This window comes from Schistocerca nitens, chromosome 1, assembly GCF_023898315.1.
Source record: "Schistocerca nitens isolate TAMUIC-IGC-003100 chromosome 1, iqSchNite1.1, whole genome shotgun sequence".
NCBI classification, from domain to species: Eukaryota; Metazoa; Arthropoda; class Insecta; order Orthoptera; family Acrididae; genus Schistocerca; species Schistocerca nitens.
The window spans coordinates 757,214,219-757,242,041 of NC_064614.1; the positions used below are offsets into that span (position 1 = coordinate 757,214,219).

General features: G+C 43.1%; 1 protein-coding gene across 1 annotated transcript in view; it reads right to left on the reverse strand.

The window, feature by feature from the left end:
- Window positions 1–27,823, reverse strand: part of LOC126260921 (protein retinal degeneration B) — a 598,186-nt gene that overhangs the window by 292,574 nt on the left and 277,789 nt on the right. The window contains exon 3 of the mRNA XM_049958405.1: window positions 2,217–2,332. Within this exon, the coding sequence (XP_049814362.1) occupies window positions 2,217–2,294 (78 nt within the window). The 5' untranslated portion in view covers window positions 2,295–2,332. The remainder of the gene's footprint in view (window positions 1–2,216; window positions 2,333–27,823) is intronic.

Sequence of the window (27,823 nt, forward strand, 5' to 3'; positions counted from 1 at the left end):
GAAGGTGGATTGCCTGCCGTTCTTAGACTTCTTGGTGCGACGTAAGAGCGATGGCACACTTGGTCATTCAGTATGTAGAAAGCCCACTCACACAGATCTTTACTTGAAAGCCGCTAGTTGCCACCATGCGGCACAAACTATGGATGTTTTGAAGACATTGATTTACCGAGCCCATGTCATCTCTGATCCCGATAGTTTGCAAACGGAACTGGAGCACCTGCATACTGTATTTCTGAAGAATGGGTATTCGTCCCAGCAAGTGGAGAGCGCGCTGCAGACCTATAAACGACAAAGCAAAGAAGAAGAAGAGGCCTTTAAAACGACTGCCTATTTACCATATATTGGTAATATTTCACCGCAAATAGGCAGAATACTAAGATAATATAAAGTGAAAGCAATCTTTCGCCCTCCTGCAAAAATTACGTCGCTGTTGGGATCTGTCAAAGACGACCTAGAGCTGCGCAAGGCAAGTGTTTACAGGATTCCGTGTGAATGTGGCAAATCTTACATAGGGCAAACGACGCGTACTGTGCAGGATCGCATTGTAGAACATCAGCGGCATAATCGCCATCTTCAGCCTTGTAAGTCGGCCATCGCTGAACACACTATTTCCACTGGTCATCTCATGAATACAGTGAGACAAAAATTGAAGCCCATACGTGTAACGTTTGGAGTTGTATTATTAATGAAGCCGTGGAAATACGACTGTCTGTCAGTGGGTCTCTCATTAATCGAGAGGGCGGTTATCAATTGAATTCGGCATGGAATCCAATCGTTGAAAAACTTCGTGTCCGTGTCCTCCGTAGCTGGCCTATTTCTGTGATGGAACCGCTGGAAGACAATCGAATTGAAATCGATGCTGAGTTTTCACCACGGAGGGCGCCGGCGCAGCAGAATCGAACGCGCTCAAGTAGCGCAACGCCAAGTGAATCCACCATGCATGTGCCGTCGGGGCCTTAAATACCGGAGCTCAGTGCGTTTTCGCCAGTAGCACGTGAAGATGGCCAGAAGACTCTGTGCCGGTATATTGTGGCAGGAAGTACAAATATCCGGCAGTTCTCCCGAAATTTTGCGGAACAATGTGAACGCCAGAAAGTTTTAAATCTCACACCATGTTTCTTGCTATATTTTGCCGAGACATTTGTTGACAACATATTTAAATAATATCCAAGCTGAATTTTCAATGTCGTTAATATCATCTTGAAATATTTTGTCTTTCGTTAGTTTCAGACTATTAGGCCAGACGAAAACGACTCATTTACGCCTCGGAAACGTGCGTGTCATTTATTTTAAAGTATAACCTTCTTTTGGTAGGGCATTAATAAACTGTTTCATAATTTCAAGTGTTATTTGAAGAAAAGAATTGAGTCGTACGTTTTTCGCCTCCAGCCTTAGGCGCGCTACTATGCCAGCTTTTCTGGGAACAGTGCACGTCTTTTGCACGACTGTCTCATAGGCGTGTAGCTACAGGACAGACTATGAAATAAAACAAAATTTTTACAGCGCGTTAACACTGCAAATCAAGTAAAACGTTACGATGAGTAGACAGCTGAATTTTCACAGACACTCTCAATATGAGCCAAAACTACAAGTGACTGAACATTTTACGCACTTTATCTAAAACGAGCACGCGAGAACACACAAACAAAATCTTTCCGCTTTAAGAAACAATTTTTTTGTTAACCGGTGTTATTTGATATGCACTAGCTTACCATAATAGACAGACGCGTAGGGGAAGACCAGTTTCATTGGAGTGGGGGTGAGAAGGTGAAAAGGGGGGGGGGTAAGAGCTGGGCGACAAGAGAAAGGAATTGAGGGGATGGCCGGAAGAGAGTTAGAATGAGAAAGTGGGAAAGAGTTGGGCAAAATGTGACATAATACAAAGGGAAGGATATGAGTAATAGTAGTAGTAGTAGATAACGATGATTATGACGACGACGATGATTATTATGATTATGTCGGCGACGGAGACGACAATGATGACGACGACGACGACGACGACGACGACGACGACGACGACGACAACGACAATGATGACCACAAGGAGGAGAAAGACGATGTGGAACAGGAGGAGAAATACGCGAAAAGCAGACGTCAAGGGAGGCAGCACATGTGAATAAAGCCACGGCAATAAAGATAACCAGAAACAAAAAGAGGCAGAATGAAATGGTTGGGAAAGTGGTGAAGCGTGTCGCAGCGCAGGCGTGAGCACTCACCGCTATCATGAAGAGCTGTGCGATGCGGTACTCCTCGACGGTGAGGGGCAGCGGGATGCGGTACTCCTTAATGAGCATGGCAGCTGCTCCTCACCTCACGACGCATCAGGCCCTGCCTGCAACAAGGCAGAACACACCACTGTAGGCTACAGGACACAAGGCAAACGCCAGAAACAGTATTTATGATAGAACACTGATGTAATGTTAATTAGATGGAGCAAGGTTTGTGAAAACTGCAACACACACAAGAAATGGCCCGAATGAATCCAACCTCAAACAACGTTTTAAACAGTGCGTCAGTTGTCACGAATACACCAACATTATATGATCAAAAGTGAATCCAAACACCTGTTAGTTGACACACTCTTCGCCTTTACGGCGGTTGAACTATTCAGGGGACAGTTCCAACAAGGTCTCTGAATGTCTGTGGAGAGCCGGCCGCTGTGACCGAGCGGTTCTAGGCGCTTCAGTCGGAACCGCGCTGCTACTACGGTCGCAGGTTCCAATCCTGTCTCGGGCATGGATGTGTGTATGATGTCCTTAGGTTAGTTAGGTTTAAGTACTTGTAAGTCTAGGGGACTGATGACCTCATATGTTACGTCCCATAGTGCTTAGAGCCATTTGAACAATTTTTTGTCTGTGAAGAAATGGCTGCCCATTCTTCCTTAGGAGCTAAAATCAGAGAAGATAGATATTGGACGCTCGTCCTAAGCGTGTTCCATTGGGTCCAGGTCGGGACTCTTGGACAAGTTGTTCATTTCAGAGATGTCCACAAACCACTGCCTCGAAGATGCTGCTTTGTGACAGCGTGCATTGTAATGCTAACTGTTACTCTACTGTACGCAGTACACAGTGCGGTGAAATGTGTTCCTGCCTTTGGCATTTAGCGTTTTCTTAATCGCAATAAGGGGACTGCACTCTAGCCACGAAGAACACCCCAATACTGTAACACTAACCCCTCCAGCCGACTGCCACACACTGTAGTGTGATTTATCACTCCAAATCACTCGTTCCAGTCATCGACTGTCCAGTGGAATCACTCTTTACACCACCTCAAGCGTCGCTCACTACTGACTACAGAAATGTGTGGTTTATGAAGAACTGTTGGAGCATTATACCCCGTTCTTTTTAACTCCCGACACACAGTCATTGTGGTAGCTGGATAACTGATAGCGTTTTGGAGATCACAAGTGATTCCTTCCCCTGATTAAATGCGATTTTTCACAACACCTCATGCAATCTTTGATGGTTCCTGTTTGTTAGTAGATTAGTTGAGCCTGATATTGGTTTAGCTCTGGTTGTTCCTTCTCGTTTCCATTTGAGGATCATACCACCCTGGTGACGTAAGTAGCTTTAGAAGGATTACAACGGCTCTGGTGACATCCAATGACTGGTACACATTCCAGGTCAGTGAGCTCTCCCGATCTAACCATTCTGCTGTTACTGCTTCCCTTTTACTCTGGCGAGTCCGCTCCTCGTGGAGTCTAGTGCCCAACGCCGCATTACATAGGGATGTGCGGATATTTTTGATCAGATAGTGTACGTCTTGCATCGGGCCTCTCTTGTGTAACGGGAAACATCGAATGTTACCCCAACAAAATGTGGCGAAGAGTCGTCAAACGTAGTGGAAGTGCCAGTACAATTGACTGACAAGAAAAGATGTGTCACTAACATGAGAGTTCCAATGCAGCTGAGTGATCCGTCTTCGAAAATTGTCTTCGGTCGCTCCGTGACATTTTCGATCGAAACCAACTTCAGTAAGTCCCACACTGACAGCCGCATACGCGTTGAGACTTCGGTAGTGCTCATTGCCGGCCTGCATCGTTGAGCGCCATAGTGGGAAAACTCAAGGATGTCAGTTGAACACAACATCCAATCTCGATTCTTGTGTATTGACGGTAACTAGAATAGCACATACGTTTTAGAACTCGAGGCGCTGTCCATCTCTTTTTCAGTCGAATACACACGACACACACTGAGGTGAGAATAGTCATGGGATTGCGATATGCACCTACGCAGGTGGAGATAGTATCGTATACAAAAGGTATAAAAGACAGTGCATTGCCGGAGCTGTCGTTTGTTCTCAGGTGATTCATGTGAAAAGGTTTCCGACGTGATTATGGCCGCACAATGGGAATTAACTGACTCTGAACGCGATATGGTAGTTGGAGTTAGACGTATGCGACATTCCAGATTCCACGTGTGAAATCGTTAGGGAATTCAATATTCCGAGACCTACATTGTCAAGAGTGAGCCTAGAATACCAAATTTCAGCCATTATGTCTCACCACGGACAATGCAGTGCCCGACGGGCTTGACTTAACGACCAAGAGCAGCGCCGTTTCCGTGGAGTTGTCGGAGCTACCAGGCAAGCAACACTGCGTCATATAACTGCAGAATCATGCGTCATATAACTGCAGAATCAATGTTGGAGGTACGACGAACGTATCCGTTACGACAGTGCGGCAAAATCTTGTGTCAATGACCTATGGCAGCAGACGACCGATACGAGTGCCTGGGAAACTGCAAGGCATCGCCTGCAGCGGCTATGTTGGCTTGTGACCATATCGGTTGGATCCTAGACGATTGGAAAACCGTGGCCTGGTCAGATGAGTCCCGATTTCAGTTGGTAAGAGCTGGTGGAAGGGTTCGAGTGTGTCCCAGGCACCATGGAAGTCATTGACCAAAGCTGTCAATAAGTTACAGTGCTAGCTGGTTGTGGCTCCACAAAGGTGTGGGTTCTGTTTAACTCGAATGGACTGGGTCCTCTGGTCCAATAGGATCGATCATTGACTGGAAATGGTTATGTTCGGCTGCTTGGAGAGCATTTGCAGCAATTCGTACAGTTCATGTTCCCAGACGACAGAATTTTTATGGATGACAATGTGCCATGTACCCGGGCCACAATTGTTTGCGATTGGTTTGAAGAACATTATGCGTAATTCGAGCGAATAATTTGGCCACCCTGATCGCCCGACATGAGTCCCATCGAATATTCATGCAAGATAATCGAGGTGTCAGTTCGTGGACAAAATGCTGAACCGGCAACACTTTCGCAATTACGGACGTGATGCTGTAAGGTGGCTATAATTTCGCACCTTACAAGCACTCATCCACATACTTTGCCGTGAACTACAGCCACAATTAGGTATCATTTGATACATTTACATTGTATATATGAATATTTAAAGGAGACTGACATCGTCACGCATGTCTTGTAAATAACTGTTGACGCTTATTGCAGGAAAGGTGACGGATTGTCTTTATTATCAGAACGGTGTAATGAATGCCTACACTAGTGGAGGTTGGAACGCCAGTGGAGATGAAACGGCAGGCAGAATTCAATCTCTGGGTGGAAGGCCCGCACAGGTGTTGGTCCTGCTTAAAAACAGGAAGTAGCTAGATGGACGTCGTGGCACCTGAGCTCTGGAGCACAATAGGGCGATGGCCGGCCGCTATTGTAGCAGGACTGGAAGGATAACCGGGAACTCTGCAAATCTTGGACGCAGGTGAGAGGAACGAAGAAGCAGCACCTCAGAAACCAAGCAGGCTGGGTTACTTCCAAGGATTTTTACTCAGAAGTGTACCATTGTACGAGTATAGGTTTTTTCTCGCAAACTTCCGCGCTGGACGACAAAAGACTAAAATATGGGTGGTCGGCGTTCGGAAGAATCTGGAGAGAGAGAGAGAGAGAATATTCCGTCGTTTCGGGAATATGATTCGTTTTCGGAATTACAAGGGTAGGGAGCCGAGCCTTGCTGGGAAGCCAGCGGTGGATAGACGAGGTCTCTTCCGTTGTGAGCGCCCGTGTGTGACGTTCACTCAGTATCGGCTTTGTTGGTACAGACGGACTTGGTCTTTGGCCTCAGGAGAGTTTATAGTTAGAACAGTTAGGCACTGTACTGTTGCGAACCTATACGATACTGGACTTCACCTCCGGGTTGGAAGTCGTCGTTGAGTACGCAGTGTTCAGTAATTGTGAGAAACTTCTTCTGCCTATACTTACGTTGAGACGTTATCTGAACTCCGTCCTTGTGCCTGGGACTTCGCATTTCTCGTCTGTTTAACACAGAGAGGAGAAGGCAGTAATAGATTATATTAGTCAGAGGACCGCCTTCTGCCGTCCTAGTGTTTGATAGCGTTTATTTGTGGCTGGAGTTCTTCCACCGTCGCAGACAAGTACGAGAACCTTCACTTCGACGTACCGGATGCAGTACGTACGGTGATATCGCAAATTGCTTCGGCTTATTAGGGCTATAAAGCTAAACAGCTGTGATCACGTTAATTTATTTCCTCTGAGGTTCCACACCACCGTAGATCATCTTTGAAAGTAGTGTCTTCTTGTGTTTGGTACATAGATGTCAGTCATTTTGCGTTAGTGATATTAGACCGCGCAGTCATAATAAGGGGCAGAATTGGGCAATCGATTAACAATTTTAGTTACGAAATATAGACAATTGTACTTAAAGGACTGATTTTAATTTATAAGAAATATATATTGGACAACAACGTTTATCATTTAGTAGTATTAGTTGCCTTCATTATACATTTATGTTTAGATTGTAATTTATATATAAAAAGAGAATGAAGAGATCCTAAGATCTGCTTTAGGGAGTAGTCAGACAGAGGCAAATCATCATTTTAGCGCTTATTGTTTTCCGTTGCGCACATTCATTTTACACCCGCCTGGAGTAGCATCTTGGAAGGCAGCATGGCTCAGTATTTCTGCAGGCGACTTCCAACGACTTGTTGAGTCTATGCCACGTCGAGATGCTATACTACGCCGGAAAAAGGAGGTCCGATGCGATATTAGCAGGTATGGCATGACTTTTGTCACCTCTCTGGGTAGGTCTAGTTATTTCTGGTTTCACTAAAAGCTTTTATGGAGCACTAAGGAATTACCTTAAATGGAAACTACTTGTTTCTTAGTTTTGTATTTAGCACTGGAATACGATTCAGGAATTAATTTCTGTTACAGAGGAATGACTATGTAGTTTTTAAAGAAAAAACAACCGATTTGTACAATCGCTAGATTTGGATTCATTTTTAATCGTCTTATATGTCACTTGTGTGGAAAACTAATCTCTAACCGGTCTTGTTCATAATTGGATGCAACAGAGTATGCTGCTCGAGTACGACGCGCTTCTCAGGTGCTTTCCAGAAATTGAGCTTCAAAGTTTCTCGAGCGGGCAGGAAGCCAGCGCAGCCGGCCGAGGCGGCAGCACACGAGGTCTGCTCCCACTGCGTTTACAGTCTCGTCATCCCACCAAACACGGCTATCGCTGCAACTAATCGTGTTTCTTCGTAAAGAAACCACAATAACACCGATATACGTAGGGGTGCATCCGAGGCGAGGTATTATAAAAATTCGTGATGAATCTGACATTTATTTAACGCATCGTTCCTGTGCGTATTAAGAAGTTATCGCAGTGAGGTAGTTATTGATAAGCCGACAACATTTTCGGGTCGTATCTACCATGGAAGCGTGAAAAAGACGATACAAACTTGCAACAAGCACATTCCGCTTTGTGACTCGCATATTAGTTTACTATTAATGACATTCGAAAACATAACTCATAAACATTTAAAAAATAACAGTCGTTCAGATATAATTTTTTATGCAAATCATGACCATTTCAGCACAGGTACAAACACTGGAGCTATCAACTGATGCAGCACCAGAAGAAGAGTAATGCAATCTTCACGAGATGATACGGTAGTTCTCTCTGGCCGTACGACAATGTTTTATGCAATCGCTTACGAATTTTCTTTTTACTTGTCTACGAAAGTACACATCGCAAGGCAGACGCAGTGGTGACACGACTCTTTAATTATACCTAGCTATGAATGTACCACTTATTAATAATATAGGGCCCGGCAAAGGCCTTCCGTATTTCAAAAGGTAGTTACAAACTAGTGAAGAAAGATACGAAGGAAATATTTTTATTTGTGAACAACAAATACTACACCATTTTAGTTGGTTTTAAAAATTATGTCCGATAAATGGCGTCCTCCATCTTGTTGACACATTGACGACGCCTTTCCCGAAAGCTGTCCATAGTTCTTCCTGTCTTTTCCAGCGGAATGGCAGCCACTTCTTGAGTGATTGCCTCCTTAACTGTTTACAGGGTTGCACTTGCGCCTTTAAGTGTCCCCGTGGGGGAAAAGATAACAAGGTGATATATCAGGCGACCGTGGGGGCAGGTGATATGTCCTCGCGAAGAGCTAAGACCTCCAGGAAACAACTCCCTCAAAATTTCTGGAAAACGCCGAGAGGTGTGAGCTATGACTTCGTATTGTTGGAACCAGACTTCTCCCTCTTTATGGTCCTCAACAAAATGGTTTAACTTAGGTCTCTAACAAGTGATAGTAATAAGAATGAATTGTTACCTTTAAGACATCATCTTCGAAAAAACAAACCCGCTGAAAATCGGAAGTAAACCGCTACCGCTAATGATCGATACCTCGACCACAACAGTAACCCCATCACAACTCACACTGAGGCGTCTCCAAATAGGGGAGGTCTTTTTGCAGGACCCGATGTTATTATAATCATCACCTATTATATTAGTTCTCGGATGGTCCAACTAAGGACCAATTCCTCATTCGTTGCTTTTTTTTCCTCCTCTTCTTCTAGTATGGTTCCCTCTGTTCTTCCTCCTGTCTTCTGACCATGTCAGACCAGCTTTCTTGTCTCTCTCCTACTTTGGAATTTTTCCATATTTAATACCTTTTCAAACAACTCTGTGCTCCGGGCATCCGCAGCTGTAGTAATACATTTTGCGTTAGCGCGCTCGGCTATCCTGGCGGGTCTAGTAATGACAATCACGGAATGCACGAAATTTTAAGTCATTAAAGACATCGATGTAGGAAAAGATGAAGACCCAGCCTATACTCGTAAAACGGCATTGCCCACTGAATGCACATAGTTATAAAGAGGCCGAATGGTGCGTACATGAGCCTCCGTGGAAGCTAGGAAGAACGTACAACCAATAATAAAAAGTATGGAATAGAGGGGACCCGGATAATAACCCGTACCAAACCAGCAGCTTGAATACTTACAAATTATCGAGCACAGCCCCGGGAACAGTAACAACACGCAAGCCACACTGAGCGCGCAATAACGCATTGGCACTTAGGGTGGACGGCGTCGTGTAATGTTTTATGCTGTTGTTAGTGCTTTGCTCCGTTGTAACGGGTGGGGGAGGGGGAGAGACACCTTTCCTGGCTGCGTGTACTGTAAACACAGATCAAGCATGAAAACGGGAACAAGGTGTACTGAACTGCGTGTGAAAAAAAAAATTGAATCAATGAACGGCCAAACGCCAGGAAGTGCAATATAAGGCAGGCTGAATCAGCAACGGCGCCATGAATGAGTGGTCACGGTGTTGGACTGCCAGCCAGGCGAGCCGTGTTCAAATGTTCCTCGCGCCAATTTTTTTTTTTTTCCGCTGTTCGCTGTATTCAAAATCGTGTGTGTGTGTGTCGTGGCGTAACGTCTGTTGGCAACAGCGACATGTAAGGTGGCACCTATAATGACAACTGAATGGCTCTGAGCACTATGGGACTCAACTGCTGAGGTCATTAGTCCCCTAGAACTTAGAACTAGTTAAACCTAACTAACCTAAGGACATCACAAACATCCATGCCCGAGGCAGGATTCGAACCTGCGACCGTAGCGGTCTTGCGGTTCCAGACTGCAGCGCCTTTAACCGCACGGCCACTTTGGCCGGCAATGACAACTGATTCTGCACAACTACACTATTAGCAGCCGAAAGGAAGTAGCTTTCGAATGCGAACCGCAGACGTTTAATGACAAGGCGACAAGTGAACTGAATCCTCTACCGGAAAACGCCGGGTGAGTCACACACGGCATCAGTGACAATAAACAATGGTTCAAATGGCTCTGAGCACTATGGGACTCAACATCTGTAGTCATCAGTCCCCTAGAACTTAGAACTACGTAAACCTAACTAACCTAAGGACATCACACACATCCATGCCCGAGGCATGATTCGAACCTGCGACCGTAGCAGTCGCGCGGTTCCGGACTGAGCGCCTAGAACCGCTCGGCCACCACGGCCGGCAGTGACAGTACGTGTAAATTTCTACGCCTGGTGAATGAGTGAGTGAGTGAGTGAGTGAGTGTGATGTGTCTCTGCTTGCCTGATTTTTGTGTTCGTACGAATGTGAATGTGATCACTCCAAAGGAAATGATGAAAACGTAATAGTTTGTCATATAAGCTGCAACAAATGAACTCAACAGTTTCACAATCACACAGTTTCTCAGTGCTTTGTCAAATCATATGTTTTTAACGTTTTTCAAGTTGCGTTCCGCTTAGCAAGTTTTGACTAACTCATTTGTAGTAACGTAATTTACACCTGCTTATTTATGGTTTTCTTTTCTTTGAGACGTCTATATGGTATCTCGCCTGCTCTCACTGTTCACCACATTTACTTGCGACGGTAACGCATTCTAACCACATGACTCATATTCTACAACCACTGTGGAGTATGACAACAGCCAAGACTACAGAAAGAGAACAAACAATTCAATGGCCGGACGGACAGTTAATATTGTTGTTGTTGTTGTTGTTGTTGTTGTTGTGGTCTTCAGTCCTGAGAATGGTTTGATGCAGCTCTCCTTGCTACCCTATTCTGTGCAAGCTTCTTCATCTCCCAGTACTTACTGCAACCTACATCCTTCTGAATCTGCTTAGTGTATTCATCTCTTTGTCTCCCCCTACGATTTTTACCCTCAACGCTGCCCTCCAATGCTAAATTTGTGATCCCTTGATGCCTCACAACATGTCCTACCAACCGCCCTTTCTTCTTGTCAAGTTGTGCCTCCTCATTAGTTATGTGATCTACCGATCTAATCTTCAGCATTTTTCTGTAGTGTCGCGGAAAAAATGGCGCGGGGGAGTTTTGAACAAGGCTCGTCCATTTACAGTCCAACACTATGACCACTTAACCACGAAGCCGCAGCTGTTTAACTACTCTCAATATTGCACTTGTTACGCTTCGACATGTTCATTGTTGACATCTTGGGTTGTCTGGTGTTCTGCCGGATATCAGCGTCGTACTTGTACACCACACTTCGAGGGCCAGAAACACGCTTCTTTAAGAAGTGCTTAGAGAGGTTTCCCACAGCTCATTTGAAAACGCTACCTGACAATAGTCAGCGTCGTACTGCAAGTACGACGCTGATATCCGGCAGAGCACCCGACAACCCAAGATGTCATTAGATCGCCGGGAAAGCCTGAAGAGTTACATGTTCATTGTTTCTACTTTACTTTTTTTCACAGCTCAGTATACCTCCTTGTTTTCGTGCTTGATCTGTGTTCAGTTTTTGACGGGCTATTCACTGGGTCACCTTACCACTAAATCTGAGGGGGATGCAATGGGAAGTTCCCCTTGTGAGTACCAACGCTATACTCTACTGCAATTTTTGCATTTTTATACAGGAATTTTTTATTGCAAAGGTATTTAGTTGCACCATATGCCATTCCCACTTTATTTATGTTTTTTCTGCAGCAGTTTTCTCCAATCCATTTTTTAATTATCTCCCAAAGATATTTAAATTTTTTGACCTTCCCTATTTGGCCAATATCTCAGTTCTGAAATTTCGGTGCATTATTGATGTCTGTTAGAATTTTTTTCCTGTACACATTCTAAACTGGTTCTACTGGCTATTTCCTCTGAAAGTATAATTTGTTTTACAATAGGCGTCACATTTTCAGAAATTAAACCAAAGTCATCTGCAAATGCGAAGCAGGTTGTTCCAATATCTTATTAAGAATCCGCTTTCCTAATACACATTCTCGTTTTTTTCCTAGAACACAATTAAAATGAACTGGAGATAGGCTACTACCTCACCATACACCTACGTTTATTTCGAAGGGCTGAGATATTTCTTCCACAAATTTGACTTTAGATATTGTGTTTCTATGTGTCTCACGAATTATATTTGCTAATTTGAACTTAATACCAAACTGCCGGACTATTCTCTGCCGTCAGAAGAAACGTGATTTGTTGTAACGACTGGAATGCAGCACGGACAGAAACCTAGTCCGCCGCCTCACCCGGTTGCGCTGAAGCCGCTGCCAGACGGTTGGCGCTCGCACATGTTATTCAACGGGCTCGTAAAACTTATAAACCACGATTTCTCGAAAACGCTTTAGAAGTGCATTATACCAGAGCAGCATTACTTACATCTCTGTACGTACCACAGACGCGCCAGAAACGAGCAAAGTCGTCTACCCGACGGACATATGCTTCCCTTGTTAGCAACACGACATTTAACTAACTGGTATTGAAAGTTAACTGTTGTCAGGTAGCGTTTTCAAATGAGCTGTGGGAAACCTCTCTAAGCACTTCTTAAAGAAGCGTGTTTCTGGCCCTCGAAGTGTGGTGTACAAACTTTTGACACCACAAGCTGGAGCTAATCATAGGGTCGGTGGGTTAGTCAGTTACTTCAGTGGAAGGCGTGGACCAGCGATGAAGCCAGCCAGACACGTGCCGCCACTTCAATAAGCCTCTGCAGCACAGACGCCTCATCTAGTGCAACCTTCCACAACGCCTTTGTGAAGCTAACCTACAACATTTGCACCCGAGAAATAGGATACATCTCCAAGGTGCGAGTAAATTCACCTTTAAAAGAATAACGCCAACGGCTGCGTCCTAACAGTGTACTTATAAAAGTCGCCTTCACTCATATGAAACTTCATTTACATCTCGCACCATAAAATTCCGGAGCAAGTGTATGAAGATTAGGGTTTAACGTCCTCTCGAGGCCAAGTTCATTAGAGACGGAACATGCGTTACGACTGGGAAAGATAGTAAGTCGTTTCCTTACATTTGCCTGAAAGGATTTAGAGAAATCGCTAAACATATATGAGGATTTGAACTGCCTTCGTCCTCAAAGTCCAGAAACTTCACTACTAAACTGTTTATGAGCATAGTCTGTGAATCACTGAAATGCAGACCATACTTTTATATTGTAACACTAGCCTTTTTCCCGCAGTTCAAAAAATGGTTCAAATGGCTCTGAGCACTATGGGACTCAACATCTTAGGTCATAAGTCCCCTAGAACTTAGAACTACTTAAACCTAACTAACCTAAGGACATCACACACACCCATGCCCGAGGCAGGATTCGAACCTGCGACCGTAGCAGTCCCGCGGTTCCGGACTGCAGCGCCAGAACCGCTAGACCACCGCGGCCGGCCCCTGCAGTTCCTCCACCTCTCTGTGTTCACCTCTTCCTCCCTCTGTCTGTCTGTATGTCCACCTAATCCTCCCATATCTAGCTCCTCCTCCACCACCACCCTGTCCATTTCCTCCAGCCCCTCTCTCTCACCTTACCTTCCTCCCCCCTCCCTCTAACACCATCCTTCTCCCCTCTCTCTCTCCATCATCACCCCCACCCCTGTTCCTTCCCCACCTGCCCACTATCCCTCTATACCTTTCACCTGCCTCAGAAATCTCCCCCTCTCTGTCCACTTCCTCCTCCCTCTCGCTCTGTCAGTCACCTCCTTTCTCCATCTCAACCTGGCCCAACCCATGTTCACTGGTTCTTGTAGCCACTGAAACACAGTTGAATAAAGCAGGCTGGTACTACTCCCACAATACACCTGTCATACAAGACAGCCTAGATGTTGGGACTGAAAAATTATTTTTGCCCCTGACATGTAGGCTGCCCTGCAAAGCAAGTACATTCGGCAGGTCGATACTGTTGCCACACAACATGCTTATCATGGATGGCAGTCTACATGTCAGAGGCTGACAAAAAAATATCAAGTATCTTTATTCCTGTTGTAGCTAGGAGGTAAATTCCAGAATGCTTGTAATTGTGAGGCTCACTGTTTTAATGTGCCAAATTCGGTTGAAATCGATTCAGCAGTTTCGGAGGAGATCCCAGACACGAGAAAATGGAGAGCTAATGCCTGTACACTTGAGTGAGCTGTTATTTGCCCAATTCTTTTTGTATGATCTCTGATTCTTTGTGAATGATCTCTATGGGCCAGATGCGAGGGTTCAGAAGAACATGTTTAGTTCCTGCTGTGGAAAAGGGTTCTTCAAGTTTCCTAAGCAAGTTCTCGATACACGTACATCATCTGTAACAGACAGCCAATAAAGATTTTTAAACACTTCCGTCACACTCGTTCAGTTGGACCTTATGGCTGTATGGTTAGATGCTTCGGCTTCTACATCATTCACGTTAGCACAACCACACGATTTCTTGCATCAGTGGTGCAATGAAATAACATCCAGATCATGCTCGTAAATCTATAATTGACTGATTTCACCACTGTATGTTATAAAGAACAGTCCATAACCTAAGGATGATACGTGATCTAAACGTCACAGAATACACATACTACACTGCGTTTAAAAGACGTTGCCACTCCTCGCAATCAAAACTTGCAAACAGCGAATGTACGGGCTTCAGGAGCAAGTAAACTATGCATTCTCTCCACCTTTTTTGCTTGCTTCCTCCAGCGTCGCATCTCGCTCGAGTCCCGAGTCTGCAGAAATCTGAAGTCTTCTGTCAAACAGCACTGTTGCCACAAAATACAATTTAGCGATGCAGTAACTGTTATGATGCTACTTGGATGACACTGTGACAACAACGTACCGATGAATATCTTCTCGCAAGTAGAACACAGGAACATGAGGATAGGAGAACTCACGTACTTCTCTCGGTTAGTTACCAAACCGCCATTTTTATCGGTCTTTGCACCCCCTATGGGCCTGCGCCCCTGACGTGGACCTATCATCTCGCCACCCAACGGGTACAGCCCTGTTCTCAGCCCCACCATACAAATAAGACTGCTAGGGGCTCCCTCATAATTCTCTCCTGGCGCGTACGAGGTAAGTTGAAATCGCTCAAGACGTCGAGAGCTATGCCAGAACCCCCCCCCCCCCCCCCAACTCACCCTTTCACCGCTTACACCCGCCCACACACAATGGGACCTCTTTTATCCAGATTACGTCTAATTGGAGGTCATCAGGAGTATAGAAAATTTGAACAATCCGATAATTCATATAAAATTGTATGAAACTGGTTAAATGCCGTACACACACACACACACATTTATTTTCACGAAAAAAATGTACCAATTATAAATCATAATCACAGAAATTTATATTAGATTTTGAAATAATATGCGTCATAATATCTTCAGATTGAGCGCCATCTTTGTCACCTAATTTATGATCACTGTCGTCATTGTCTGTTCACGAACAAACTACGATATTTTCGTCGCCGTAGCAGGCGTCATTGTCATTTCGTAGCCTGTTATTTCAGTCATTAACCCTAGATTACTAAATAGGCGTAAATTTTACGACTGCTGTTGGTACCAGTTCGCGGTTCCCGCCAGTTTGGTATTGTCGGTATAGATGTAAAACAGATCAATTTGTAACTATTTTGTACACTGAGGTGACAAAGTCATAGGGTGCCTCGTCATGGGGTACCAGTTCGCGGTCCCCGCCAGTTTGGTATTGTCGGTATAGATGTAAAACAAATCAATTTGTAACTATTTTGTACACTGAGGTGACAAAGTCATGGGGTGCCTCTTTTTGCCCGCCGTAGTGCAATATCTGCGAACCGAGTCAATACTAAAAAAAATCGAATTTTCAAAAATATGTTCATGTTGTAGCGCACATTTTTCTGGAAAGTCTGAAACATAAAACATGTGTGTTCGAGGAAATGTAAGACATTATTTGGTCTTAAGTATGCTAAAGTGCAGTGCCACGCCTCTTCATAAAGCATTGTTCTACCGCACGTCACCGTATTTCGCTCTGTGGAATTGAAACATGTATATTTTGTAATGGATGCCATCAAACTATATTCAGGACACTGGAAATTGAAATGTCCTGTGGTGCCTCTCCTGCTCCCAATCGGCCGGTTTGACAGCCTGCCCTCCTTTTTATATATATATAAAAAAAAAAGATCTCGCAATTAATAGCGGATGGGATGATTTGTAATCGGGAGAACAAGAACTCTGCAGAAAAATCTGAACTCTTTATTGCATATTAGCTAATAACTTGCTGTTTTGTGTGACATAAAATTAAATATGGGATACATAAAACCAATAAAAACAGACAAGCAAGAAATTACACATTTCTTCAATCCTTAGCTCCTAGCATGTTTTTCTCTCTAATCTTGCTACAGCTTTATATGGCGTGCTTTCCTTTCTGCGAAAGAAACTATTACCTCATCGAAGTTCATCAAACATTTTACTACATGAAAAATCGAAATGTCATCTAATGCTGAAAAAAGCTGTTAACACAAATAATACCCAAGACTGGTGTGGTTTCTCGATCTGATTACGTCTATTTTGTCACTGTCTGCAAGATAAAACAAAATAGGCCTTTCTAACATGGCAGCAATTTTGTAACACACACCAAATAAAAGAGACTGTTTTGGCACAAGTGGCCATTTTTATAACACGACAGAATATAATTCACAAAGTACCAATATCAAATGCCTTTTAGGCCTACTACAAGCAAAAAGCTTTACGTTAGGAAATAGTTTCACATTTCATTCATTCGCACCAGTTTCTCAAGCATGCGATCGAAAAGTAGTATTACGAAATTTTTCTATAAATTTGGAATCATCTTATTCTTCCATAATTTGTGTGATGTCCCCGTTTCTTCTCCTTCCTCGTTCTAACAATCAATCTTGTCATCACCAGTTCTGTAGGTATTCCTGCCATTGTCAAAATTTGTTCGCCGATTAATTTCACTAAGCCTGCCAGAATCACAGGTTTAGTTATCCCGCGATTATTTTCCAATTAGGCCTTATTACGTGTTCGTAGAACACGTTGTCTGCGTCACTTCCAGAATAAAACTTAAGCGGCTGCTAGCTGGGGACTGTACTACTGGTGCTTACTAGTGTAGCGATCTGGCCAAAAATTTTATGTCAAAATTTAATTTTCTTGGATACAACGAGAAGATAATACGCAATCTTTCTCACATGTTATTCCTGTCAGTCGTTTACTTCCATTCTGGTAGTCTGAATCTATGGATTTTGCTAGTAATTATAACAACACTGATCATTCGCAAATCCAATCAACCACATAATCAGACAGCGATTTGCATTCATCCGTTCGGCTTTACTCCGCTCAGCTCGTATAGCCCCGTCCTCTTTTGTCTGCGGAAAGTTTATTTCTAGATGCGACGATGATTCTCCTGACAGACATCACGCACACTATGCATGCATTCAAAAATCAACTTATGATTCATTCAGAAATCAACTTGATATGTGTTCAAAAACCAACAGGGAAGCGGTTCAAAATCATATGAATAATCGATAGACAAGCGTGCGCTGGATGCTAGGCGCTTTGTGAAACAAGTTTTTTTCCCTCAAAAAAATGAATTTGGCGCCCCCTTTTACCGGTAGCATCTAGCAGCTTGCTGCGACTGCTTGCACAGCCAACAGCTACAGTCCTAGAGTCAGGAACTGGAGAATATACTACTCAAACGCGACTCAACTACGCATGCGCATGAGCCCGCTCGTAACTGCTAAAAGTAATCTAATGTAAACAGTTGTGACTTCACGTGCATCGGAGGCAATTTGTTGTTATGAAGCAATGCATAGTCCTCCTAAAGCCTTTGACACATTTTCCAGTTGGCAGACGCTTGCATGAGCACTGTGTGTCGTTGTTGTATATAGCGCATTTCCTTTGTAATTTAACTTATTTTCGTTTTTTCTCTCGTTTATGTTTTATTATTGAAGTATTATTCTGCAGTAGCGGGGTACAGTAATATCCTTTGTTAGAGTATCCGTTCTTACCACTCAAAATTACAAAAATTTAACTGAAAACTAAAACATTGAAAAATTTCCGGAATTCTAAAAAAATCCCGCGTTTTTCCCCGTTTTCTCACGGATGAAAAAATTCCCGGGTTTTTAACGGATCTCCCGGGTCGTATACACCCTGTTCTAAAAGTATATTCCACGTATCTGCCGAGTTTTGCACACACGACGATTGTAGGTCCTTGGCTCCACTGTCAAACGTAAGCCCACTGTACGGTGTGAAGAGATGCTTACATAAGTCAAAAGCTTCATCTGAGTGGCAATAAGGCATTTTAGGATTGTGTGTGCCTGAAAGGCACTTGTGCTCAGGCAGATACATGATGCCGTTAATGACAACTGACTCATTTGAAAAATGTTAGAATCGCAGTTCCTCTCATACGTCCAATATCAGCATAAACAAATTGGTATTCTGCATTAGCTACTGCCGTCAGAACTATAGACGAATATCCTTTATAGCAGGGATGCTTTCCAGTCATTAGCCGTCCAGATTGTCTACAACAAACATCTCTGACGGTCTTGCTTATAATAGAAAGCCCCCGGAGAAAAGTGTAACCAAAATCTGAGGAAGTACAACTACTTGCCAAATATCTAAAACAGAAGAGCAAAAACATTAGATTACAATATTGTAACGCAAGTTGTTACAAAAAAACAACATATGAGACGTGGATGGTTCTTGTGATTAATGAAATAAATATTTCCTTTCTGGTAAACACGTTCTGGAGAAGTTGACGCAAGTGAGAGACTCAAAATGGCAAAATTAAGGCGTAAGGCGAAATCGGGAGGAGGGACGTCGAAGGAAAAGCCTATACTTGTACATTTCAGCTATAGTCCCTGGCCAAAATATTTGAAGACAGACAAATACGGGACACACACACTTACAAAATATTGATGATAATTAGGGTGGTGTAGCGGATGTAAATGCTGAAAATGATGAGAATCCTATACAGTCAGCTCCAAGCGTACCATCTGATTCTGCAGCAGCTAAAAAACCTGAATATCTTCTAAAAAACACGCATAAGACACGGAAAATTGATTCTGCGGAATTAGAAATGATTACAGCTCTGAAGGAAACAAGAAACCGGCACCTTTCATATCTCAAAGAATTACTTACTTCTCTCGAAGATTACAAAGAATTTGAGACACTTTATTTTCAAATGGAGATGCTGAAAGCTGCAAAAAGAAAATCAGGCAGCGGAAGCTTACTCTTCCTTCTACCTTCGATACACGATATCCCTCACTCCGCCTATGGCACTTAATCAGTGTATACTGTTCAGCGCCAGCCGTATCAGCAGCATACTGCTTCAGTCTATTAAAAGCCAATTCAGTCACAAGTGTCCGCTGCTCAATTCTACGGGGGTTCACATAACCTTGGCCTGAAATGTCTCCATAGTTTTTTCCGATGAGAGCTCAGAATATGCCTTTCGCAATTTGTAAAATATCATTTAACTTCACTTTCCCTTGCATTTACTCTGACCTATTATTCTGAACCTGTGTTATTTCTATTTTTATTAAAATCTAAATAAAATAGAGGCTCCTTACAATACGATGTTGGTTGTATTGTCTCAACTCAAAGTTACGGTCAACTTCTGAATAGTTTGAATACGTTCCCTTATAAATGCGTCTTGGCCCTGAAGACTGACCTTTCGCTACATGTATAACTTATGATTTCGTTGAAATTCTGAAATAATTAAAAAAATTGTCTCCGTTCTCTAGTAGCTTCTGGAAAATGGTGTAGTACCCTCCAAATTCCTGCCGTAAAGCGATGAGAGGGTGCTCCCAGTGAACCTAGTATTCCTCCTCTGTTTTTGTATTCGTCTATAGAGAAACAACATTGCAACAGCTTGACTTGTCTCCACGATCACTACGGACAGAGCCTGTGTACGGTAAAAACAGAAAACACAAGTGAGAACCGTGTATGTGTGAACGGTTTCATTCGTTTTCGGTTGCAAAACGGAAACTAACCTAATCGAACGGCACCGCATAGTGTAAAACAGATCTAAATCTGTCCGCGTAGTTTCTGCACACAGCATGCACAACAGGTTTACTCTCCGGGCGGTGACAGCCGGCGCGCCGCACCACACAGCAAGTTGTGTACTTACCACACTTGGTGATGGACTGATCAGAGTGCGGGTTAATTTTGTCGCGCGGCGTCTTCAGTGACGTGACGTAACGTAACGCACTTGGAAAGAACCTGCACGTCTGCGTACGGTGAACACGCATGCGCCAAGGTGCGAGCTGTGCAACTGGGGCAATCCAATATGCGCTGCTGCCTAATCCTGGCCGGAAGCCTTCCAGTGCTAATGTTCCCCTCCTGGCATTTCATGCATCAAAGACAGACAGCACTATTCTCGAACAATAGAGAATTTATAGACGTCCCAACTTCCACAAGAACAGGATCTGAATCCTTTACGTAGCTGACTAGACGAGTTAGGTCATGTTTTGTAGAAGGTGACCGATCCACAAATATTCTATTACGAGAGTTTTGTATTTTTGTTTGTTGTTGTGTCCTTCAGCCTGAAGAGTGGCTTTATGTAATTCCCCACGTTAGTCTATCCTTTGTCAGTTTTTTTCCATTTCCATTTCTGCATAATTATAACACCCTACAGCCGTTTCAACCTACTTATTGAATAGAAGGTCAATATTTATAACGTTTGCCTCTTACAGTTCCCCCTCTTACCATAGTAACCACTCCTCGATACATCAGTATGTCCTACCAACATACCCTTCCGTTTAGCCAAGTGCTGCCATAAATCATCTTTCTTCCAGATTCCACTCGGTAACCTTTCATTAAATATCCTGCCTAGGCATATAGCCTTCAGTATTATTTCACACAACCACGATTCAAAAGCTTCTATTTTTTTCTTGTCTTTACAATGCGTAGGTCGTGTTTGACTTACATGCAAGGCTATACTCCAAATACTCAGTGGAAATATTTCCTCGCACTCAAGTTTACATTCGTTATTAACATGCTTCTCTTTTTTTAGGAGAACTCTTCCACCTACTGCCACCTTCCATTTTACATTCGCTTTACCTCACTCAGCCTTTGTCGTTATTTTGTCTCATTCTCTAATCTGATTCCCTCGGCATCTTCTGATTTGATTCGACTACATTCCATTACCCTTGTTTTACTTTTGTGCATGTTCATCTTATAACATTTTACACACACTATCCATTCCGTTCAACTGATCTTCCAAGCTACGATAGTGATATATCAGTTACACTGTTGCTATGTGAATTTTATTGCGTAGATCACAATGAGCTCATTTCGGCATACTGCCGTCGTTAGATATTCTGTAAATACATTGATAGGCGACAGTCTTGATATTGTAAACTGTAACTATGATCGTAAACATAATATAAATTCGATTGTTTTTCCCTTACGTGTAACATCGATGCTGCCGAATGCTGTCTTTGTTGGAATTTATATTTACGCGTTACTTGGACGTTCGTTGTTTATTTTCCCTCTTGACAGCTTGAATGACGGTGGATCAGCGATGTTACGTGTTTACATAGTTACCGTTACGAGTGGATGATGTGTAGAAATTCGGCAATGTTTTGATTATTTTCATATGTTTCGTTATGATTATGTTTTTTACATGAAATTTCGTCTGGTTTGTGTTGACATTTTTTTCGCAATAAAACTCAAAGAGCAGTGTAACTGGTATATCATTATCGTAATCGTGTCACTAAAAGACATTTTGCACTGCGGGCTCCAAGGAACAAAAGAATCTTCCAAGTCCTTTGCCGTTACTGACAGAATTAGAATGTCCCAGGTAAACCTGAAAGTTTTTATTTCTTCTCCCTGAACTTTAATTCCCTTTTCCAACTTTCCTACAGTTTCCTGAACTGCTTAATCAATGCACAGATTGAATAACACGAGCGACAGGCTATGACCCTGTTTCAATTCCTTCACAAACACTGCTTTCCTTCCATGCCCCACAACTCTTACTACTGGCGTCTGGTTTCTGTACAAGTTGTACAAAACCTTTCGCTCGTAGTACTTTTTCTCCAATAACTTCAGAATTTCAAATCTGCACTCTCTTCAACTTTGTCTAAGGTTTCGTCTAAATCTAAAAAAGCTACATCTGTACGTACATTTCTCTGGAACCCAAATTGATCTTTCCCTGGGTCACATACTATCAGGCGCATCATTCTTCCGTACATAATTTGAGTTAGTGTTTTGCAACCATGATTTATTACACTATTGGTTCGGTAATATTCGCACCTGTCAGCATCTATCCTCTTTTGTACTGGTATTATTACATGGTTATTAAATCCGAGAGTATTTGGCTCGTATTATACAAAATGGCTCTGAGCACTATGGGACTTAACATCTGTGGTCATCAGTCCCATAGAACTTAGAACTACCTAAACCTAACTAACCTAAGGACAGCACACAACACCCAGTCATCACGAGGCAGAGAAAATCCCTGACCCCGCCGGGAATCGAACCCGGGAACCCGGGCGTGGGAAGCGAGAACGCTACCGCACGACCACGAGCTGCGGACCCGTATTATACACCCTGCGTAACAAGTGGTACAGTTTTGTTATGGTTGATTCTCCCAAGGATCTGCATAAGACAGGACGTTTTACCACACAGGTTGTAAACAGTAATTGTTTACAATGCACCACAGTGGCGTAGGAAAAGCAGAGACACTTCCGATCCATAAAGTCGGGGAACTACCAGAAATGGGCATACAAAGACCACGTAAGCTACAGAACGTGGGCGATTTCCAGTTTCCTCTCGCTCTGGGCGCCACGTACTAGTCCTACAAGAAACATGAATAGGACGCGTTTTGTAGGAAATTTAATGTATTCAAGACGAATTTCTGTGAGGACGGTCCATGAGTTGTCCTTCGGTAGCTCAGCCCGCGAAAGGCAAAAGTCTCAGGTTCGAGCCCTGCTGCGTAGCAGTGTGTTAAACTTCCAAGATGTTTCAATGTTAATGTAGTATAATTTTATACAGGGATACGTTTTTATTATTTTCCATATTCGACCTTTTTTGTCTTAATTGACTGAGCTATTATTACGCCTCCGGTTTCGTCGTGTTCTTATAAGCTGCAAAATTGACGTTTGTGTGAATTTCATGTCACGATTTCCTGAGTTTGGACGGCATAAAATTGACAATTAAATCTTTTCCTCTTTCTTGGCTTCTTACTACTGATATAAGGAATTTGCTGTTGAAAAAAAGAAGAAAGTGATCTCTTACCCTTCATTGTTGCTCTAACAGCTCTTTTCTCTCATTGTGCAGTAATGATAATGGAAATTTGTTTCCGAAACCAGTCTACGAATAAAATTTCAAAGGAAAATTACAGCTCTGTGGAGAATCTTTTTCTCCTCCAAACGAAGAGTGTACAGGCTTCCTGTCTCCCTTCACGGCGCAACCCGACCTACTCCTCCAGTTCTAAAGACGTCGACGGGCTGCTAACTCTAGCTTGGTTTCAAAAAAATGGTTTAAATGGCTCTGAGCACTATGGGACTCAACTGCTGAGGTCATTAGTCCCCTAGAACTTAGAACTAGTTAAACCTAACTAACCTAAGGACATCACAAACATCCATGCCCGAGGCAAGCTTGGTTTCTTTCACTCATTTTTCGACTGGGTATTGTCGTATTTTAAGCAGCAGAAAGCTTCCATTGTACGTAGTCTGCTGTGCCACGTAGCTCGGCTATTCAATACGTGCCAGAAAGGCCCGTTCTAAGGCTAAAAGGTACGCAGTAACTGGCGGGCGGCAGCAGTTGAGAAACACGCCGGAACGCGGCGCTCGTGGCAGCGCTGTCAGAGCAGAGGGGCCGCTGACAGCTGCGGTGCGCCCAGCTGACACGCCACCTCCTGACACCTGCAGCAATTGCAACTCCCCTCCCCTTCCCCGCCCCCCCCCACCCACCAGACAGGATGTTTCCCTCCATAAAGCCCCCATAGTCTGTAGGTTGATCGTACGGACGTTTCGATATTAATTACAGAGTAGTGGAAATCGGCTAAACATAAACGAACCCAAGACAGAGTACCTCGTTATGACGCGTGGTCATTGTCAGACTGCTGATCATCTACAATCACTGCAGGTTGGGGACCATTCCTACAAGAGAGTGCAAGAATTCAAATACCTAGGGGCACTTTCCACTGAGAACTCGTCATGTGAAGCAGAGATCAATGCCAGAATACAAGCAGGAAACCGATCTTACCACAGCCTAGCACAACTGCTTCGGTCCAAATCTCTCTCTCCAGACAGTTCAAGATTCGACTGTATAAAACCCTGATTCAGCCTGTTGCTCTATATGGCTGTGAGACATGGAGTATCCGGAAACAGGACTTCCATAAGCTCCTTGTTTTTGAGAGAAAAGTGCTTCGGAAGATCTTCGGTCCGATTCTGGATGCAGATACAGGGGAATAGAGGATCAGATACATCCAAGAGCTTGAGGAACTGTACCAGGAGCCCAACATAGCAGGAACTGTCAAAGCTAAACGAATGCAGTGGGCCGGCCATGTGGCTCAAAATGGTTCAAATGGCTCTGAGCACTATGGGACTCAACTTCTGAGGTCATTAGTCCCCTAGAACTTAGAACTAGTTAAACCTAACTAACCTAAGGACATCACAAACATCCATGCCCGAGGCAGGATTCGAACCTGCGACCGTAGCGGTCTTGCGGTTTCAGACTGCAGCGCCTTTAACCGCACGGCCACATCGGCCGGCTGGCCATGTGGCCCGGATGGAGATTCACAGATGGCCACGGAAGCTCCTGGATTTCACACCTACAGGAAAGAGACCGTCAGGGAGACCCAAGAAGCGTTGGAGGGATGGACTCCATGAATATTTAAACCAAGTGTCAATAGATGTGGACGAATGGCGGATAGCAGCAATGGACAGAATACAGTGGAGGAGGAAACTTGTAGATGCGTGCGGTCCACTGGGCCTGATCACGTAGTAGTAGTAGTAGTAGTAGTAGTAGTGGAAATTGGTATAAAGGAGGGATATCTGGAGGAAAATTTACATTATCGATTATAATTAATTGAAACCCCCAGCTGCCGACAGGTGTTGTTGATATACCTCGATGGGGACAATGTGTGCCCCGACCGGGACTCGAACCCGGGATCTCCTGCTTACATGGCAGACGCTCTATCCGTATGAGCCACCGAGAACACAGATGAATAGCGCTACTTCAGGGACTTATGGGTTGCACGCTTCCTGTGAGACCCACATTCCCAACTCTCCACAATTCTACATATGTAATGTACCCAGTACATACATAACATTATCGGCTGAAATAGTTGTGCACGGTGTATATGCAATAGTATGAGATCCAGTATACCGACAAATGCAGTCAAATGGTATCGCATTTGGTGTCAGTGGTACGATATACAACAAGAAATAAACTGTTCATGTGGTAGAGGGTGGAATTCGGTCAGCACTCTGTGGTGATTGCCACGGGGATGAAAGCTATATGGGAGAAGAGGCAACAAGCCACGTAGTCCCTTCCAGACCAACAGAGACGCTAGGGGGCAAACGAAGCTGGAATTGACCGATGAGAGCTGTCCAATGACGGTTGTTGATATTCTATCGTCTTGCTCTGTACTGAGGTGTACTGATACAGTCATCTTTGTATTTGTTTCGTATTTACAAACTACTGATCTTCATTGTAAACAGGTTTTTTACGTTGAATTTCATAGAGTTCACCGTGGAACTGAAGAGATTTTCTGCTGAAAAGATGTCCGCAATTAATCCTAAGGTAAGGTATTTAATTATCCGTAAATGATTTCGTAGCCTATAAATGAAATTTATTCCCTTCTATCGTGAATTAAGCTGTGTGGTTTCCGTTTATTTATTTAATTAACTATGATATGTCAGTAGTAGTTCTATTTAATGAAGAATTTTATGTTTTTTCAGAATATTCAACGCAACAAATTGACGTTGAAAATACTCCTATAAATTTCCCGGCTGTTCGTCTGGTTGGCTTCGTCATGGCTTCAACGGAGAAAGTTAGCAACAAGCATTTCTACAGGTTTCCAAAACAACCTCAAGCATTGCTTCTGAAGTGGAAAAGTGTTTGTACACTGTCACCTGATGTGAAGTGTGCTACTTATTTTGTTTGTGAAGATCATCTTTTTCGAAGATGATTTTATGAATAAAACTAGGCATAGGCTAAACAGGGGTGTGTTTCCAAAACATGTGGCAGGTTTTCCCTTGTGAAATTGCTAATATCGTTAATGAATTAGGTGAAACTGTTGTTAATAGTGAAATTTTTATTGTGTGCTTGATAAATAAGAAGTTAGTTTTGTTTTCATTTCATTGTTTTCATCCACCTTTCCTATTTGTGGTACTTAATATTGACGTCTTTTTGTGTTATAGCATTTACAATCTTAAGATGTAGGAACGTCTTTTAAGAAATTAATGGTCAGTAGTGCAAGTTTATTGAGCGATTACTCAGAAATTAGTCCTGAAACATGGTTGTAACAAATTGTAGAATTCTTCATTAATTAACAATGTGATAAAGATTTCTTAATTGAACCTCTTTAACTGCCGATTATACTCTTCATAATAGGTTTTCTTTCTCCATTGACCCCACAGCTTGTAAGACGTGAAAGTATGACATTATTCAGGAGTATCTGTAGTCCAATTTAGCAGCTACAATTTTTATTTAGCTTATATAGAGTACAAGCATGTTTCGACTTACTGCCAGTTTCAAGTGTTGTGTTGTACTGAATTGTATTGTATTGTATTAGACAGTAATCCTCCGGGCGGATTTGTGCTGGGGACCGGCACGCCTTCCCGCCCGGATAGCAGTGCGTTAGAATGGACGGCAAACCGAGCGGGCAGTTGCAAGTGTTGCGTCTAGTTATTATAACGCACAAACCGTCTGGAGTTTTTATATGTTGATAGAAATCAATGTAAGAGTGTCAGTTTGCAAGTCTATTCTTGACGTTTGCACCTGACAGTTGCTGCTCAAGAAAACATCATTGGAACAGCGACTGTCAAACGCAAACGTCAAAAATAGGCTTGTACACTGACACTCTCATATTGATTTCTGTCAACATATAAAAGCTCCACGATGTTTTGTGCTTCAAAAGAACTATATGCAACACTTTAAACTGACAGCAAGTCGAAACAAGCCTGTAGTTTAAATAACTGAAGCTAAATAAGATTGTTGCAGCTAAATAGGACTACAAATATTCCTGAATAATAGGTATGTCACTGTTGCATTACAATGTGCTATAGCTGTGTTTAAATTATTTTACTATGATGCTAGCCAAAATAATTACATAGCACGCCAGAAAAACTGGGACGAGAAAACGACTGCGGATATCTGCTATAACACCCGAACATAAAAAGGTTAGACTGAAGTTTGCTGCAAAACATATGTCGTAAACTTCAAATGAGGTTAAATGATCTTCAGTGACGAGAAAAAGTATGAGTTTAGATGGGTCGAATGGATATTAATATTATTGGTACAATCTGAGAACAGAGCAACAGGTACGAATGAGTAGAACTTTTGATGGTGAAAGTGCTATGATTTGGACAGACGTCTGCGATAAAAGTAAATCACGTACTGCCTGGTTGAACATTAGAATGGACTCTTAATATAACTGATTAGGATGTATAAGGGTCTAGGGATCGAAAGTCTGATGTTTCAACAAGATAAAGCAAGTGTTGCATGTTTCTGCTACAACCAAAATTTGGTTTGAAGATAAAGATATCGATGTCTTGCCCTGGCCTGCACATAGCCCAAATATGAACCCCGTGGCAAACCACTGGGGAATTCACGCAAGGTGTGTTTATCGCAATGAGAGGC